The 19437-nt window shown below is 39.7% G+C and overlaps 1 protein-coding gene across 1 annotated transcript; it reads left to right on the top strand.

Annotated features, from left to right (window-relative positions):
- Window positions 1–3023: 3023 nt before the first annotated feature.
- LOC104506463 (WW domain-containing oxidoreductase-like) lies at window positions 3024–17483 on the top strand (the record flags this gene model as incomplete). The annotated part of the gene is made up of 3 exons (XM_010147413.1): window positions 3024–3118; window positions 13404–13589; window positions 17219–17483. Coding segments are annotated over 3 exons (546 nt in total), but the record flags the coding sequence as incomplete, so codon positions are not given.
- Between the last annotated feature and the right edge of the window lie 1954 nt (window positions 17484–19437).

Genomic DNA, 19437 nt, shown 5'->3' with positions numbered 1-19437 from the left:
TATTTTATTTTCTGTCCCTCAAAGCAAGATGTTTTTGTTGTTGTACTACGTATTCAGTTTTGAGTTACGGGCTTTTAAATACTGAAGGTAATACACGGAATATTTTTTGAGAGTAGAATTATTCAGTCAATTTTCTGGTGTCCACTGTGTTACATTTTAAGTAGGCTCTTACCAAATGACTTGCACTTACCTAAGATACAGGGGCTACAGCATATTTATTAAGACTCTTCAACTCTGTATGAAACTGGAGCAGTCAGAAGTAATGGTGTCTGCTGAAAGATTCTTTATCATATGAATTTACTTTTAGTCATCTATTATTTATTTCAGCTATTTTATATGCCATTATAATAAATATTATGACAGAGAAAGCTTTTATGCTTCAACTTATTGTACTGCTCTTCACTTCCTTGCAATCCTTCAGGAAAATGTAGCTATGCTTTACCTATATTTAACGTAAATCATCACTTAGATTTGAATGAAAAATTCACTATGAAAAAAGGCTCCTTCTTCAATACCAAGACACAAATTCACAATCATGTTTACTGCCAAACTACTCTACCATGCAGTGTTCATTTTTAAACAGTTTTTAAGCTGTAAAGTGAATACATTGCATATAGTGAAATTGCTTGCTTTCTGCATGTTTTCACTTTGTTAGTTTTTGGCTCAATAAGCATTTTTCTGGCATGAGTGCCAAATATAACTGTTGCACTTAAGCATTTTTAATATTTTTGTTCCAATGGGGAGCAGTTTAGATACCAAACTAAACAAACTGTTTTCTGGTGTTATTTAGAGTAATGAAACTTACCTGGGGATATTGATAAAATCCTTTTACAACTGGGCATAAAATTGCCCAATACAAGAAAAATTTCTTTGCACTTTTCAAACGTTATGGTGTTGTGTTTAAAAGAGAGTTTGTTAGGAACCATAGAATGACCTACCTTCAGCTGCTTTTCAAAGACAGGCTGTTGGTGCATGGACATTTTTAGCCTCAAACTTCTCCTTGGGCTTCGTGAAATGCAAATACTCCCTGTCCCCAAAGCCCTGTTGCAGTTGTTTGAGCAGACCTTGTTTTCAGGCGGCAGGAGGAGTGTGTCCCCTCTTGTGCCTGCTCTCCTTTTGGCCAGCTCCCAAAGCTGCTCCACCTCTGGCTGGGAGAGTGAGTGGCTTTGGGCAGAGTTAGGACGTTGGCCCCGGCGCTCGGCAGCGAGGGCACCAGCTGGTTTTGGGGCTCTCAACAGTGCCGCACGGTAATCATCCTGCGATTTAGAAGTGAGCTCTTTCAGCTGTCCTACGCTCACCCTGTTACTCAGTTTCCCCTCAAAGCATGTAGCTGAAAATGAGGTAGTACAGGGAGCATTAATGCCTTTTGCTGATTACATTTAAAAAATTCTGGAGTTTTCTGCCTCAACATCTTGATTTTATGATGACTGTCTTCTGGATTTGGGAAAGTGACAAGTCCCATTTAAGGTTTCACAGCACAGAACGAGACATAATTCTGTACTGAAATATGTGAAGTGCAATAGTGAAAGACATCAGCGTAATACAATTATGACACATTAGATCAGGATTTGCAGCATACCATTAACAATCAGTTCTGACTGCGGATTACAGTTACTGTTATGATGCCTTTTAGCAAAAATGTTTTTTAGTTTTGTTTTCATTATAAATATGTTTTCCTTTTCTATAAATACCATAGTACGTGCTACCCAGGCTTATGGGGAAAGAGGAAAAAACTTCTAAGAAAGGTAATACAGAGCTACCGTAAGAAAACAAACAAAAAACCTTCTACTTGTCATAGATTGGATATGTTCTTACATTATTAAGAACATACCTTGCAAGTATATTCCCTTATTTGTAGCTTTTTTAAAAGAAATTTAAAGATAGAAGAGTAGGAAAATTTGGAATGAAAATGGTTGATACTAAAGGCTTAGGATTTCACATTCTATTGTAGGAATTGATGGTCTACATCGAGTGAGAGGGGCTTGAAGCTCAGTTGACAAGGGAGAATCTAGAACAGAGAAGTTGAGGCACTTGACTAAGCTCATGGAATGTAAATGGATTTCCTCCCTAGTTCCAAAGCAGGAAGAAAGTTGAAGAAACTTTTATTTTTCCATTTGCCTTTACTGAGCTACTCAATGGAAAAAAATTGCTAAAACCATTCTTTTTTTCCATCTCGATTTTTCCTTTTTCAGGTAATTTTAGATACAGTTTCTTGAATTTCTTAACAAATGTTTTATTTGTCTTTTTCTGTTTATGATTATGTGTCAAAGCTAAAAGAAAAAAAAAAACAAAACAAAACATTTGAGGTGGAAAGTTTCAAAAGGCTTGAGAACAGGGATCTTGAAGTTGAAAGTATTGGGAAGAGTTCTGGTGGTGGTGCCTTAAGGAGAGCACCTTCAGGTTGACTTGTCACTTGGTGGGATTGCATGTCCTCTTCTCGGTGCAAAGTTGGGTTTCAGTACATATGTAATTTCTTTAGGAGATATTATGCATTGGTAAACTCCTATTGTATGAAAAACTGTGTAGGCTGATCGGTTATTTTCTGTACTCATGCTGTCTTCTGTATCACCTGCTATGAACAACAATGTTTTGGGTTAATATGTGCAAGTTTGAACTTAGCTGTTCTTTATAGAGCACTTACTAATTTTTTTATTGGTACAGTATGTAAGAAATACCACACATTAAGAATAAAGCTTAGTCTATTTTTTCATTTCATGAGTCACAGAAGTTTCACCAGCTAAATGGAAGCACAAAGAGCATATTAACCGTAACGCTACCTTGAGTCAATTCATTGCATTATGTAAGCCGTGCGTTCCTAGTGTATGTTTTTAGCAGAACCACAGAATTGCAGTGCTGCTTTTGGCACTAAATGTTGTGCTCATCCATTCTTTTTGATGATTTGTGTTCACTTTGGGGTTATAAAGTTAAAAAGGGGAATGGGACAACTTTCAGAACACATTTACTGTAACGTTATACTGTGAACTAAACTTGCTGTTACTTATCTTTTTTTATATTTTCTCTTGTTCCAGCATAAAGCCAAGGTAGAAGCGATGACCTTAGACCTTGCTTCTCTTCAAAGTGTGCGGCGCTTTGCTGAAGCATTCAAGTCCAAGAATATGTAAGTACTCAGAAAATTACATGTAATAATTTCTTGTGTTTTTTAGTGTCTTTATCAGCTAAGCACAGTTGGCAGAATTCACCGTAGTTGGACTGATCAGCTACTACAGTCAGTGAACAGTCTTTTCACAGGATTTTTGTTTAATGTAAATTAAAGATGATTTGTTTTCATCTTAAAAAAGCAATTCCACATCTCTTATTATTCTATTAAAGCCCCAGCTTTAAAGGCGGCATTGATACCCCTGTAGCTGTTGAAAAAGGCCAAAGCTGAACTGCATAAAAACCAGCTCAGGCAACTTTTATCAGTTTTGCAGTGGTTTGGAAGAGGTCAGGGATGAGCAATTAGTGCACTCCTTGTCTTGCTTTCTTTTCTAACCTTCTCTTTCTCTATTTTTAAAGCATTTTAGAAAAACTAGCCCTATGAGCCAGACAGCTCCATTTTCCAGACCTGCATCTGCAATAGTCCATAATTAAAGTGAAAAAAAAAAAAAAAATGGGGTGATGATGACATCTCTTAACAATAGACAAATTTACATAGTAATAATCAGGTTACCTTCCAAATGGTTTGTTTAATTTGGCTTGAACAGAACAATGAATCACTAAATTGAAGAAAAGATTTGAAATCTTTAGTGCCAACTCTTGACAATAAACTCCACACTTGGTGCTTTTATCCACAGTTTGACCCACTGATTGTTGTGACTGTTCAAACTTAGCTTCTTTCTGTAAATATTGCTGTAGCACATACCCATCTTACTGTGCTTCTCAGGAGAATATGGCCTCTTAGACAGCTTTCAAAATATATTGTCATAGGGAAAAAGTATAAAAAGGGAGGTTTTTTCACTTCTGAAATACTGCCAAATCTAAACCTCACATGGATAGACAGATGACATTTTAGTACTTCTAGGTCTTTTAGAATCAAAGAATTGTCAAAACTGACTCCTCATACAAGTTCCTCTCCTGCCAAGATCCTTGGTAACTCATCTTCATATATTAAAACTTTCTTGAAATATAAAGACAACTTCTTGCAGTATTGCTGCTTTAATACTAACTTGGTTTCATAATACAAGAACTGTAAGAGTTAATTTAGCTTCTTCGTGCTTTTAATATGCTACATTTCTTTAAAAAGTATATGGTACAGTGAAAAGTTAAAACCACCCTTCTTCCAAACGCAGCCCGGAGCTTGTTTTGTGTGTTGCAGATCGTATCATGGTTATCCTAGCTAGACCCTTTGGTATGTGTGTTTATAAATCCTTAGAAGTGAACGTGCTTAAATCATTTTTTTCCAGAGAACTTAGAAAATGAGAAGATACAGACTCAGTAAAACCTGTTTTACTTTTGTAGGCATGCGTTGTTTTACCAGCGTAGGGCTGTTAAGCTACGTTGTCAGTGGCATTGTCATGGACACATTCTGCTAATGTTTCACTCTCATTTTATTTGGAAACATGTTAGTAATAGGCAGCCTCTGCCTTGCCTTCAGATATTTCTGTCTCGAATCCATGCTCAAGCGTGTGTGCATCTGGCAGGACTACTGCAAGCATCTTAGGAAAGTCTGAGGTCTGTATCTGTTGTCAGACTTGCGGAGTTTTGACCAAACTGAATTTCCAGTTGTATTTTGTTTAAAGTCTGAGGCTGGATGGAAACCAGACCCCCCATGCTGCCTGTAGCAGTGGCTCTTCTATCTGAGACACGTACAGAGCAGTTACCTTACAGTCATCTGCCGTGGCAGGAGAATGGACTGGGAGACCTACGAGATCTTTCTGGCTCTGATTTTTTGTGATTTAACTACGTCTGGGTGTGGTCAGAAAAACAAGTATAGGGCAGTAGCATCTTATAACTACAATGCTAGCCCCATGTGTTTTCCAGCCATACACTATTTTTGTCTCTTTGTTTACTTCTTTTGCTCTAGTGTCCAGAGGGTTTTGTCAGATCTAGACAAAATCCTCAGTTGGGTTCTGAGTTGGTACTATTTTTTGACAGCAGATGGACAGGTGTACTCAGAGTCAGGTCACAACCTGGGAGCCTGTTCTTCCCTGGTTGATAGCTATCAGCAGAGAGTCTTCGAGGACTGTTTCACGGATCTCTTCCTGGATGGGAGAACCAAAATGGAATTACTCCAGAAAAAGAATCCCTACATTTCATTGAGTTAAAACGTCCAACCTATTGCAGCTGGGTAAGGTGGTGGTGGTGGGATTGCAGGGAGCAGAGGAAATGTTGCGGAGATTGTAAATCTCCTGCCTTGATCACATAAATTGTAGAGGGGAAAAAAAAGGCCTTCTTGAATGTGCTTGAGAATCTGAGAGATTCTGAAAACCACGTGATGAATGCAGAGATGTCATCTCTGCTCCACAGGAATCTAACAGGGGCTGGTTGGATACAGAAAACAAATGATGCAACAGAGGGAGCATTGAGAAAAACATAAATAATAAACGGGAGGAAAGAGTTACTCTGGAAAGAAACATTTAATACAAGCTGGAGTTGTACTTAAGAGCTAAGAAGGCTTCCTTGTGTGAAAATAAAAATCAGATGATTCATGTTCAAGCTATCATGCTTCAGAGAGATTTGGTAGGAATCTTTTATTCCTGTTTGGATTTGTTAGGTGTTGCAGCCTTTTCCACGGATAAAATTTGGGCTCAGAGTGCATAAACCCTGGTAAATTATGCCGTATTCCTATAAATATATTCTAGAAAATCCTTCATCCTCACAGAACAAAAGGGTTTTTTGGTTTGCATTATCTATACTCTTGAGTCCATACAGCTGGTTCTCTTTCTGAGGCTTTTTTTATCCAGGCAGTTTCAAATAAGGCTTTGGGGGAGAAGGGTTTTGCAGATTATTTTAGATATTCAATTCTGTGATTGCAGCAGAATATAAACTTTCCTTACGAGCAGAGCAGTGCTCTCACCATTACCAAGGTTCCGTGGGCAGAATAAGCTAAATGCAGTAACTGCCTCGGAGCTCCTGGAGTTGTCTCTGGGAGAAGACAGAACGAGGCGGTATTGCTGCTGAATGCCTGATCTGCCTCTGTCTGTTGAGGGGACGCTGCAGCAATGTCACTGATGCACAAAGTGGGGGTCTGACCTGGTGAAAGGTAGGGCTGAAGGATGTACAGAACAGGCTCTCTAGAGAAAGCCAGCTCATTGTGCTACAGGAATGGCGACTAGTTGTGAGCTCTCTGGTAGTTTGAAAAGCAATCCTGTTGTTTCTGGGATTAATTTTTTATTTTCATTTTTTTTACATTGATTTCTGGATGCCTTTTAGTATTCCTGGCTTGTTGTCAGCAGATGCATTCCCCATTGGATTTCTCCACCAGGAGTGAATGTCCCCCACCTTCCTTCCATGTGAAGACAGTGCTAGGGTTAGGATGAGAGTAGGAACAGGGGTCTAAATGCTAGGTTTGTCAAGTGGCTTCTCTTGTCTGTATCTAGTCTTTCCCCTCTGCTGGTTTCCAGCTCAGGCAGCTGATTGAATGTCTCTGTTATGGAAAATCAAATAAATGATCTGTTTATAATAATGTTCTGGGCTAAGATGGATTTGGCATTAGCTGATTTTTGTGCAGTTGGAAGAAGCAGACCAACCAATCTTTCATTAGGATTTTGGAACTCCAAAACACTGAATTGAATCTTCTCTTCATTGAGTGGGCACAGTGTGAGGAATTATGGTTGGTATGAATCCACTTTATAGGCAAGATGACTGCCTTCCTGTGATTGTATGCAACGTAGCATTTACATTCAGTCGGTGTTTGATAGGTCAGGGTCTGTAGGATTTGGTATTTGTGTAGAAGTGTGGTTTGTGTTTGTGATACTTTGGTGTTTATTTCCCAGGTTAAACATCATATCTTTGACTAAAACCTGCATCGTTTAACTGGAGGACAGCACTGAGGGTTCAGTTCTAAAATTTCCAGAATAGGTACCTGTTGTATTTACAGTCATGTTGTCGTGCCATTTGCCTGGTCCTCAGCATAAAAACATGCCATGAGCAAAACAGAGGCAGAAGTGAGCAATAAAGTCATAGATTAAATTTTATGTGCATCTTTAGTTTCGAGTGGTGCATAGTGCCACTTGGTTTGAATTAAAGTTATCTTCAGCCCAACAGTAAGACACCAATTTAATGTTCTCAGTGTTCGGTGAAAAAAAAAATGAAATTACCCTGAAAAATCTTGAATTACTTCAAAGATATGAAATAGTGTTTGCCAACAGCTACTGCTTAGAATTTTCAGAATTGGTAGCAGCAATTCACAATTATGTAGGACTTCCATGTGCGCTGCACTTACTTTCCTATACTTCAAAATAGGATTTTTTAAAAATTATTTTGTGGTAAGAATTGGCATATGCTAACAGTTTATTCACTTATGCTGTGTGTAGAAATATGGAAAAGACAGCAGTTATGAATTATGGTTCTCCATTTGGAACTTAGTCTCTTATTTCCCTAACCAGACCCAAAATGGAGAGGTTTTCAGCTGGCCTCCTTAACTGAGGCCTCAAACTCTATGAGTACATTCATTTTTCATGCTGCAAGCAGAAGCACTCTGAAACCTTGTGGGTGCAATTAAGATTTCAGAGTCTGCTGAAAATTCACTCCAGAATACTGTTTATCTGCGTTTTCATGTATTATAACTGACATACCGCAGGTGTGTCGTTTTTTAATTCTAATTTAACCATAATTAAATCATAGACGTATGATAAATTCTGTTCATACATATAGATACATATGTAAAAATGGGATCTGTTTAGCAAGTTGTTGCATACATAACTTAAAAAGCCCAGGAAAAAAAAATATGATTAAAAAGAATTACTAGTGATGCCATTACGTCAGTCTGCTTAATGGTCCTGCGGTATATATCTCTCTGTCAGAGACGGTTGTTGCCGCTGCGTATTGTCTTTCAAAATCTGGACATGTTTTCTGTCCAAATCTGCTAACTCTTTGCCATTTATACAAATACTTTTTGAGAATTGAAACTAGTAGCAGCTGAGCTATTGTATTTGTCACCTTAACTCAGAAAACAGTTGGTGTTCTGACAGTGCCACTGAGGCACAAACTTCTGGATGACATTGTATGTTTTGAGATATCAAAAAATATCCACATTGAGTTAAGGAGTGAAACACACACAGTGCAGGAGTTTCTGTTGCAGCCAGCACGTATCTTTAAATTTAAATAAGATCAAGGGCTGACTGCGTTTGAAACGTACATAACAATGTTAGGGTGAAACATCTTTTTTCCCTTTGTGGTGGTGCCTTATTAAAGCCCAGGGATTGGCTTTCTGCATACATTTCCCCCCCCCCCGCCCCTTCTGTTTTTAAGCTCTTGTATACAATTACTCGGTTGTGGTAGTGTGTGTCAAGTCTTGTGGATCCAAACACTGTTTCCAGTATTTTTTAAATTAAAAATCTCTCAAACTTGCCCCCTCCCCCCTTTCACTGCAGACAGGGATCATGAAATTTGCACCAGATCACCTTTCATTTCATCTGGAGATCTATCGTGGAAATACCTCCTGCATCAGGCCTTTTTCTTTAAAGTAAAATCCATATTAAAATAAAGATAGGCTTGGCAGTTCACCACAACTTGGCATATAGTTGCATCTCAAAAATATTGTGTTTTTACGTATTACTGAGAAAGATTTTTGTAGACGCTTGTTACGTAGTTTCATGACTATAACTTGGCTGTCTACAATCTACAAACCTGCCACTTGGCTCTGGATCATTGGCACTTTTTGCTGTCGCCTTCCGAAGAAACATGGATGATCCGCCAGTGGCTTTCTGCTCAGCACTTGCTTAGCCCGGCCCCATTTCCAGCCTGTGGTGTGCCCGAGTCTAAGCTGGCTCGGAGAGTCTTGGGGTGCTGTCTTCCTAAAACATTTCCGTAAGATGCAGCAGCAGTGAAGGCTCTTTGGAGTGTCTGAGGAAGTAAAATACGTGTGGCCTCATAGGCCTGACTAAAATATATTCTGCTGCAAATAAAACAAGGATTTCGCAGCATTTACAGCTTAATGGGTTTTAAGAAGATTTGTGTGTTTAATTGATGTTGTCTTCCAAAAAATCTGAAATATAAGACAAGAGTAGCTATTTAATTACATATACATTAAAATGTATTTAGTCTATTTAGCTAAAGGCTTTCTGTGGGAGATAATTACACCTCACGAGGGCAGAGTCATAGAATCATAGAATGGTTTGGGTTGGAAGGGACCTTAAAGATCATCTAGTTCCAACCCCCCTGCCATGGGCAGGGACACCTTGAACTAGACCAGGTTGCTCAGAGCCACATCCAGCCTGGCCTTGAAGACATCCAGAGTCCTCTGGCCCTGGGGCCTGACTGCTGCCGTGAGACAGGCATGGCATGTGCCACATGCGTCTTAATCCTAGACTCCAAAAATTTGCTATATAGTCTGAAAAAAGGTTGTATTTCGTCATTAGCTGTTCCCAAGATGCCAAAAGTCCCAGAGGATGTCAAAGTACATTGATCTTGATCCCAACGCGGAATCTTTCGGGTCTGAATGGCAGCGCGCAGCTGCTGGGGGCTTCCAGCTCTGTTACAGCTCCGTGTATCTCTAGGCGAACAGAGGAAGGAGTTGTCATTGGCGAGTGAAAGGTTCAAAATGCATGAAATGTGTTACTGTTTGAATGAGCAACTGTGGTCCCAAAAACATTTTCCAGGGAGTTAGCTGTTCTCAATGGGACACATCATGAATACGCAATAGAGTAGTCATCGACCTGCCTGGTGAATTGTAGCGTCTTTTTCTAACAAGTACTGACCATGGACAAGTGAAACTTGAGATTTACAAGTACGTGGAAACACAACAATCATGCCATGGCTGTAGCAAAAATGAATGTTCCTTTACAGCTGGCTTACGCCTGTTTGTAACTGCTTGCGTATATGTGTAAATAACGATTTGCTATTGGAATTTTGAAAAAGGTGTTTGTGTCTGCTTTGAGGCAGTACGTGAGCTCCTGAAGGAGAAGTACCAGATTCTGGATATTTGGGTTGCTGCTGTGTCCTAAACATGGGGGAGATTTAAACCAAACCAAAATATACTTGCAAGGCATGGCAAGGAATGGAACAAAGTGCTCCTCGTGGTGCTTGAGAGAAGGAAGAGGATGCAGAATGGAAATGCTGAAAGGTTGAATGGATATAGAAATTAAGTTGCAGAGCCCTATTCTATCCCTCTTCTCCCCCAGTCTGTCCCCAGGTCTTTCAAAATTCGTATGTCTGGAGGTATTTTGAGTCCTCAGGGATTCAGAACTAGCAAAGATGCAACACTGTGTGACAAGGATCCACGATTCCGTCAGCTGACATGTGGCAGTGGAGGGTATTTCTGCTGACTTTTCGGGCAGTGTGTTTGGAAGAGGGGAAGTTTGACATTCATTTACAAAATGCAGTGAGTTAAGCAGTGCTTTTCTGTATTGTTTTCATCAAACAAGTAAATATTTGGGGTTGGTGCTAGTTTATACGTGCTTCGGAGGTTTCCTGCTGCTGTCGGACTGTTGGTGATGTTCTCGTTGCTCGGTTTCCCATCAGTGCTGGGGTTTCTGGAGAGGGTGGCTTAGCGCACCCTGTGTCTGAGAGCCGTAAGCCTACCCTGCGTGCTGGTTGTTTCCTGGGTGACCGAAGGCGTTCCTGCACGGAGGGAAGTAGCGTTTTCTAACTTCCAGAGACAGCAGTGTGGGTGTTCAGAGTTCCGGGGTGGAAAAGTTCGGTGGGCTGTGACTTTGCTTCTTTGTGGAAGAGAAGTCACAACTCTGCCGCCTTTCCTGGCCGTGACATGGGTCTGCAGTTGCTTATGGGACTTCGGGGGTACGGCGAGGCCTTTTCTGTTGAACTTCTCTGTAATTCCAAACAGTGTGAACTTTCCAAATCACTTGAGAAGTGCCCCAGATGGTGTGACATTCTGCTTCATGGGAAGATTTGAAAGTATTCCCTTTGCATAATTTCTGGTTAACTATTTCGTTACGTTTGAACTGGGAGAACACCAAAGCAGAGAACTCTGTTGACATTTTGGTGGTGTTTGTTTAACCTCCTAGTGCACAGGCTACGCTTGTTGAAAAATATTGTTCTTACCTTTGCAAATCATCGGTAATTAATTCCCTTGGAAATCTCTAAGGCTGCACACGGCCAGCTTGAGAGGCTGCTGACAGATCGCAGTTTTACATCAGGTGCTAACAAATTGATTATCAAATTTCCTAACGAACTGATTTATAGCAGCAACGTAGTTTTGTATCTCTAATGTGGTCACGTACTGTGTTTTCAGATAGTGCAGAGCAGTTGGACTGCTTTGTTGCTTCTAATGGTGAATTGAGCACAGCGTATAAGGGCTGGGTGACTTGCCCAGTGCAAGGGTCCGTAACGTATCACAGCTTGTGATGTGCACAAGGCGCTAGATGGTTTTCAGCTGAAATGTTCACGCTTAAGAACGTCCTTGCTAATTCTACATGCGTTTTAACTTGCACTGGATTGTAGCTATGCTCAGCAGCATGGTGAGAGTTTTCTAGGGTTGCTGTATAGCTCGCAGTTAGAGCAGCGCGTTCCTGAGTCTCAGTCATGCTCCGAAGGAGACCGTGACTTCGTGCCATGCTGGAGCAGCTCATTTCAGGTCCCAGTGCACAAGTACCTTGTGCTGGTAGCCCACGTTAACTCACTAGGTGGGATGCAGGTCACTGAAGACATTTTAAGGACACATGGGGGTGAATTTTCAAAACACTGCAAGGTTTTAACTGTACAGCGCTTCCAAAATGTCAGATAGGTGTCAGGGTTAGAGCGAGCAGCTTGGTCATGTTGATACCAGGAGTAAACCTAAAGAAAGTTTCCCTTTGCTGCTGACATTTTTTGTTGGCCTTTGATGGAGAATTACAAACTATTTTAAACTGGGGGGGCATTTTGGCTTTTTTCCTTTGGGCTCAGGAGAAAGCCTAATGTAGGTCGCAGCAATGGGTTTGTTTTCTGTGGTGTGAGAAATAATTTTTAAACCATTTAAAGCCACTAATGATAATTAAAAATAAAGGAATGCTGAAAGGGAATCTGCTATTACCTTCTTAGTGATATGAGTTTAAAATGTCTCTGTATTTAATTTAATTTCACAGATTTTTCTAATATAATACTGTAAATACTTTCAACTTTATGGTCTCTTTAAAATTAATTACTTCTACTTAAAAAAATTAGAACAAAATACTGTTTAAAAACAGAAATCTCATGAAAAGGACTGATGCCTAATTAAATGCCTTGACAATTTAAAAGTGACTACATTTTATAGTTTTATAATTCTAGAATCATTTTTTTAATTAATTGAGCGGACAGATTCAGGTATAGAGTGTGCATTTTGCCTTTGGTAGTTATTGTGTAATTGGTATTAACGAAGTATGCTACAATTTGGATAGGTGGAGTAGAGTTCTGGTTCCTATGTGAGTCCTTTTTGTCTTACTGTGGCCTGTTACTTCATGGGACATATGACGATTATCAGGTGGAATTAGGATCTTTTACAAAGTGCCATATTGGCTTTTGAATGGAACGGTGATGACGCTTTCTGTGTTACTGCTGTACTCACGCTTCAGTTCCCAAACAGGAGGCTCTTCTACCAAAAACTGAATCTGTGCTGAAGAAACTTGTTCCTTTTTCCCAGCAGATTTACAAATCTGTAAATGAATTCTTGCTAGAGCTTTTCATAAATTTTCAGCAGAGATGATGAATCATCCAAATTTTCCACACATGCACTCTCAAGCTTTGTTTTCCTCTTGGCAAATGCATCTCAGACAACAAAATGTACTCAGGTTTAAACTGTTTTGATAAAATATGCCTCAAAAGATCCAGTACCTTTTCAAAATATGATCCTGCATATCCTAGTAAAGAGTCCACGTGCGCTCTGTTGGGTGAGGCTGTGAAGGTGGAAGAAAGAACTGCCTGTTTGCAAGTTGGTTTGAAGAGAAAGAGAGAACCTTGCCTTTAAAAGGACAGTCCCCCTTTATCTTCAGGTTCTTTTGCGGGTGTTGTGTGTATGTGAAGGTATTATACGAGTAAGTGTCCCTGAGCAAAAGGCGAATCAGAAATTCAGCACTCAGCAAACAAAGCTTCCCGAAGTACCCCGATGTTCCGTGCCGCTTCGGAAGCTGTTGGTTGAATTCTTCCAATTTGGCAGGGGTACAGGTATTGGATTGTTGACTTCTTATTAAAGCAGACTACATCGGTAACTTCCCAGAGGGCTGGAAGATGAAATTCAGTAGTTACTAAAGTAGGGAATGTAGTTATGTGCATTTTGCTGCTGTTTCTTTACCCTGATTGGATTTTATTCAACACTTCTGACTGTTCAGGCCTCTTCACATTCTGATCGGCAACGCTGCTGTGTTCGGCGCTCCCTGGTGCTTGACGGAGGATGACCTGGAGTCCACCTTCCAGGTGAACCACCTGGGACATTTCTATCTCGTCCAGCTTCTGGAAGATGTTTTACGCCAGTCGTCTCCTGCGAGGGTGGTGATGGTCTCCTCCGAATCTCACAGGTTGGTGGATGTTGCCTTTGATGTAGCTGAAATCTTTAATCCTTAGAGCATAAAACAGTTACAGCAGAACTGCAGAAGTTTTAGAAAACGAAAGGCCTTGCTCTAAAGCATTTGTGTTTGAATAATCTGTTTGAAATTAGAAGCGTTACTAATGCCTGTGGATGTTACTGGATTTGGCTCTATGGCTGGATAAAGTGTGTTCTAGTTTTACAACCGTACGTAGGTATTTTTTGATCATTCTTTGTATGAATGCAGATTTTTGCTGCATTTCAGACCACTCATTGATTTTATGAGGAGATGGAATAATAATTGATTAAATCTGAATGGCATGACCTGTATTGATTTGTCATTCAACAACTTCAACATCCTACCGAGAAGAATGTGCAGTTATTTTAGCAGGAGAAACAATGCAATTAAAAACTGCTAGATGAAATCCAATTGTTTTATAATGAGAAATTAGGGAATTCAATGCAGACATTAGCTGTATAATTGCAAAATGGGAAGTAGTGTAGTTAATACATATTAGGAATCCGGCCATGCCTCTTTTGGTGAATTTTTTAATTAAAAATGTTAGATGCTCCTCTTTTCCACTGCCGGGAGAAGTTGGGAAAGACGCCGTTGATGAGGCTTGCCTTGTTTCAGACATGCTTGTGGTGTTTGCATTAATAACTGAAAAGATGGATTTGATTTAAATAAAGTTCCTTGTGCAAAATTCGTGCCCCAATTCTGGATTTTAGTGGGCACAGACCATTTACTGCCTTCTGATTTAGTTCAGGGACTGCAGGATTAGCCCTCTGATGTCCAGCTTTAAACATGACTGTTGATTCTATTTCACTTTTGGTCGTGCGTAACAGCTCTAGCAAACCATATTTTCTGCCTTCGTATTTCTGAAATGTTTTAGTGACCCAGAATGAAGCTTATTTTTTTAATCATGTTTCCATAAAATGTAACCCCAGGGACCTGGTGGAGAGAGACCAGCCAAGGGTCGGGCTGAAACCTTTATCACTACCAAACACAGGGGCTTATGGTATAAATGACACACTGCAGATAGATTTACTTTTACCATTTTAAATTTATGATGGCTGAAATGAAAGGAAGCAATAGAAAATGCCAGTAATAATCCTCCCCGGTGTTAAAAGACATGAAATGTCTAGTAATTAGGTGGTAACAAAATCTGGGCGTCCTTATCTTTGCAAATCACACCAGGTTTGTGAAAGCAAGTAGCAGAGTCCTGTGAGGAGCGATGGAGGGTACTGCGGGGCAGGCAAGATAGCTCCAGAAATAAATCTGCCAACTCCAATCACTTGCCAGATGTGGAGGGCACAATGGGATACGTATAAACGAGCTGTTATTTAATGGGAGATTATGTTGAATTGTCAGCTGCTCGTTCCCCTTTGTAAGTTTGTATCTCTGCTAGTATTTTAAATGACACCTTTGTTTTTCACTGCATTAAGTGCTGTGTGTAACTACAGCTCTCAGCTCTGGGCATCTTCATCTGGGTTTTCAAAAACACGTTTCAAAGAGCACATTGCTAACTCAGTAAGATCACCCAAGCTTTATAGAAGACCATCAAAAAAATAAGTAACAGTCTGTGTTTGAATAAAATAATAAATGCAACTACTAAATTTCCCTTTTTCTAAGGGGTCCAGTTTGTGTATTATGGCATATCTACGCACTTAACCTGATCGTGGGGAATAACTGTCCTCCCCTCGTCTGTTTAATGGCAAGGAGTTGATGTAAGGAGTTGCTTTAGAGCGGAGGTATTACTGGGTAGTAGTACTTTCTGACCTACTTAGGAGCTCCAAGCCTTAAACTGTGTTGTAAACCAGAAGTGTTGGTATCTAATTACTGCCATAAACCTTGGCTGGATCTTTTTGCTGGAGTCAAGACCCCCTGTTAGGGGAAAAATAAAGTCCCGTGTTTGCAGAAAATATTACACTAGACTGCTCCAAGGCAAAATATTCATTTGCCTCTCTGGTTCTTCGTTCACTTCCAGCTACTTCTCTGGATTCAGCACAAATGAATTCTGTTTAAATTAAGCTTTTGGGTACTTTAAGCACATCATATTAAAATCATAATAAGAAGTAGGTTGACTTTCCTTCTGTCTTTATTTCTGTGTTGTTAATTCGATTGTACAGCCCTTATCCTGCCGAATTGAGTGAGACTGGGATATAAGTGAGGTTGGCTCACGTGAGCACACTTGCAGGACTGGACTCAAAATAGCCACCATGTTTATGTTATGCAGTATACACCAAGTGTTTTATTTATAGATTATTTTTGGTGTCATAAATGATTACTCGTGGAATGAATATAGGAAATTCCTCCCAGAATAGTCCTGTTAATTCAGAAGTGTATTTTAGCTAACCGAAAATTATGACTGAGAAATTCTGTTGTTGAAATTACAGGGCTAATTCTGCAAGATACAGAACATCCTGGATTCCTCTTGAGTTCAAATACCGCAGTTGCTTCTCTCTGACTGTATTATAATTCTGCTCACAGAGTGAATGTACAAATTCCAGCTGATCTCTTCATTTCTGGGCATGAGATACAAAATTAGTAAAGATATTTTAAAACATTTTTCTAGTGTGCACTGTAATTATGTTTATCCCTGTTCTCCCCAGCTGATTCTGAAAAGTCAGAGTATTAAAAAGAGCTTGCTAAATCCTTTTTATTTTTAGTAGCTCTTCTGAATGAAACATAGATCTGTAATTAAATGTAGTATTATTTTCTAATATTAAGATATACCAGTAAATTAGAAAAATTGTAGGAACTGGGAGGAACAGTGCTGTATGGAAACTTTTCTTTCCTTCATATAAATTGTCTTTAGAACATTCACTACTTTGTTATTAAAACAAAACAACAAAAAAATCAAAAAAAAGAAGGAAAGAAACAAACAGCTGGTGTTTAATGACTCTGTCAGACCCAATTAAAAAACATCAACTAGTTACTTTGATTTGTGTTCAGCCATGCCATGGGTATACTTAAAAACATTATACTCTGCCAGAACTCATTTTGGCTTTGTTTACATTTATCTTTTAAACATATAAGACTATTGATGGCAAGTTACCAAGGTTATAACCCCTTTATATTCATCAATTTTTAATCTAAAAAAGAGTCCAAGAGGCAGGGAGACTCACCCACAGTTACTGAAACACTTAAATGAAAGTGTGCGGTATGTGAACGCTGGATGCAGTAATCGGGGGAAGGGAAGAAGGGGAAATGAAGGGGTGCTGGGTTTCTCTGCTTCTAATGCACAGTTATTTTATCCTATGCTATTTCCTCCAAGCTGGTTGTGCTTTCATGGATCTGCAGCAAAATCTTTTTTTTTTTGGAATTAAAATAAAGGGACTCGTATGTTACGTGCGATGCCTTTAAATGATTAAAGCCTTTTTGGAGTTGTTTTTATTTATCATTTGCTTTTGCTAATTATTCAGTAAGTTTCCTGCCATAGTATATGTGACTATTCCTTGGGTCTCAGGCAGTTTCCAGTAGATGCTTTCAGCTGCTAAAGAAGCCATTGCTTTATGTTGGTTCTGGCCAGGTTCTACTCTGTTGTCTACATTTTATGTTGTGCTCAATGAAAGCAAAATTAACTCTGGGGTATCTAAGGCATATTTACTGTTTTTTAGATTTACAGATATTAAAGACTCCTCCGGAAAACTTGATTTCAGCCTGCTTTCCCCATCTAAGAAGGAGTACTGGGCTATGTTGGCCTACAATCGTTCCAAGCTTTGCAATGTACTGTTCTCCAACGAGCTGAACCGACGCCTTTCTCCCCACGGGGTGACATCTAATGCAGTCCATCCTGGAAATATGATTTACTCCTCCATTCATCGTAACTGGTGGGTGTATACCCTGCTCTTTACCTTGGCTCGACCTTTCACCAAGTCCATGGTAAGTGAATGACTTACAGTATTTTACACATCTTCTTTTTTCAAATCAGGAAAGTTATAAAAATCCAGATGTATGTATCTTCTTTGACCTACTGCCTTTTATTACTACTGATTTAATAACAGCCATCCTGCCAAGGTAGCGCTCTAGAAGAGGATTCTTCAACCATTTTAGATTAACTTTGTCAATCTTCAGTACGGATACCTTGTTGGGTGGAGTGCATGACTTCCTTGTTTGAATACGTGATTTTCACTGTGATTAAGGTAGTTGTGCGTCTTAGGTGTGGGGTAGTTTAGAGTTATTTCTCTGCTCGGTATACATAAAACATCAAAAAAACTGCTTTGGTTTTTAAGTGGAATATGCTTGACTGGATTTTTTATGTAAACAGATGCCCTAGTTAGAGGAGATACTACAGACATTATTGATGGCTGAGGGAAAGTGCTTTCAGTCGTAAAAGCACCTTCATTCATATTTAAAAAAAAAAAAAAACAACCAAAAAACCAACAACCCAACAATTTTCTTGATTGTGACAAAGCGCTGAAGGCAATGGGTGTTTTCCCTTTGTGTCCATTGGATTTGGACTGGGACCATGACCTAAGGAAAGGCTGCACAGTTCTTTCATAGCCAGCAGTATGAGGCTTCCTTCTGTAAGAATTTGCAGCCACTCCAGCTCTTGGAGGGGTTACTCTGTCCCCTTGAACCTCTCACCCAGGCCATTTATGAGTAGTCCAAAGCCCTTTTTTTAGGCAGCGGATGACTTTTACTTCATTGAGAACTGGCTTCCTTTAGGCTTATCAACTCTTTCTCAGTGACAAAGAAAGGTATTTCCAGAAGGGGAGCAGGGAGAGAGTCTCCCTTGAATGTCTGTAGGTACGAATAAGGGAAATGAAAAGCTTCATACCTTTGCAGAACTCAGGTAGTTTTGGCAAGTTGTTCAAGTCCAAACTAGGCCCCTTTTAAAGGGGACTTCACAACTGATGAGTAGTTGTGGTGTAGCATAGCTCACTGTCTCTCTGAGCTGGCGATACAGGCCGAATTAGTTGGTTTTATTTGAAAAAGAGCAGAGAAGGAATTGCTGAGCAGAGGGATCGGTCCTTAAGTAGGTTAGTCTACCACATAACCTGTAGCAGCTGAGCAAAGCAGCGGTATGAACTTGTATGTGTGGCTGCACAAAAAAGTTTGCTTGTACATTTAATTATAATGGAGATAATTAATTTATACTGGGCTAAGGTAAGTGGAAAACACTTCTTAGAGCAGTTAAAACTGTGCTTACACATCCAAAAAAGAGCAGCTTCTTGAACGATATGGTATGTTCTGTAAGACCCATGGAGCAAAAGCACACACACTCTAGTGTGGTGCGCTGACCCTGTGTCTGTCAGTCGGAGAGTCTTCACACCTCTACCCTCTGCCTGCAGCCTGCACACATGCAAAACCTATTTATGTCCACGAGATTGGTGAGTGAGTGTTCTGGCATGCTGGGACAAGTAATAATATCTTTCAAGAGTATGTTTTTTTGACCAGGACCTTTAAAATCATATCCCTAGCATCTGCCGTGCTAGGGATGGTTTGTAAAACAAATTCTTGAAGTTCTCCTGAGGGTAGGTAAGTGAATATTATCAACGTCCCATGAAAAGGATCCAGTTTTTTGGGACTTTTATGAATTGTTAGTTTTATTTGCTCTGACGTATTTTCACAAAGGAACCTTTTGTGTTTGTTGCTTGGATAATCTCATCCTCTAAGGAACAAAATAAAACACTGAAGTTCATTTTCAGTTCTTGAAAACAGATAGATGTTTTATAGTATCTATTTATTTATGGGTGGTACATAAAAGCGAATACAAAATACAGCGCAAAAAATATCCTCGCTGAATCATAGGGCACTCTAGTCCAAGTCCAAGCACTTGAGTAAGTCCTTCGTGTTTGTGTGTATTGCACTGAGGTGGTTCGAACGTTCTGAT

This window comes from Eurypyga helias, unplaced genomic scaffold (genome assembly GCF_000690775.1).
Source record: "Eurypyga helias isolate BGI_N326 unplaced genomic scaffold, ASM69077v1 scaffold40742, whole genome shotgun sequence".
Taxonomy (NCBI): Eukaryota; Metazoa; Chordata; class Aves; order Eurypygiformes; family Eurypygidae; genus Eurypyga; species Eurypyga helias.
Note: the sequence above shows the minus strand (reverse complement) of the source record. Positions and strands in the feature narration are given on the sequence as shown.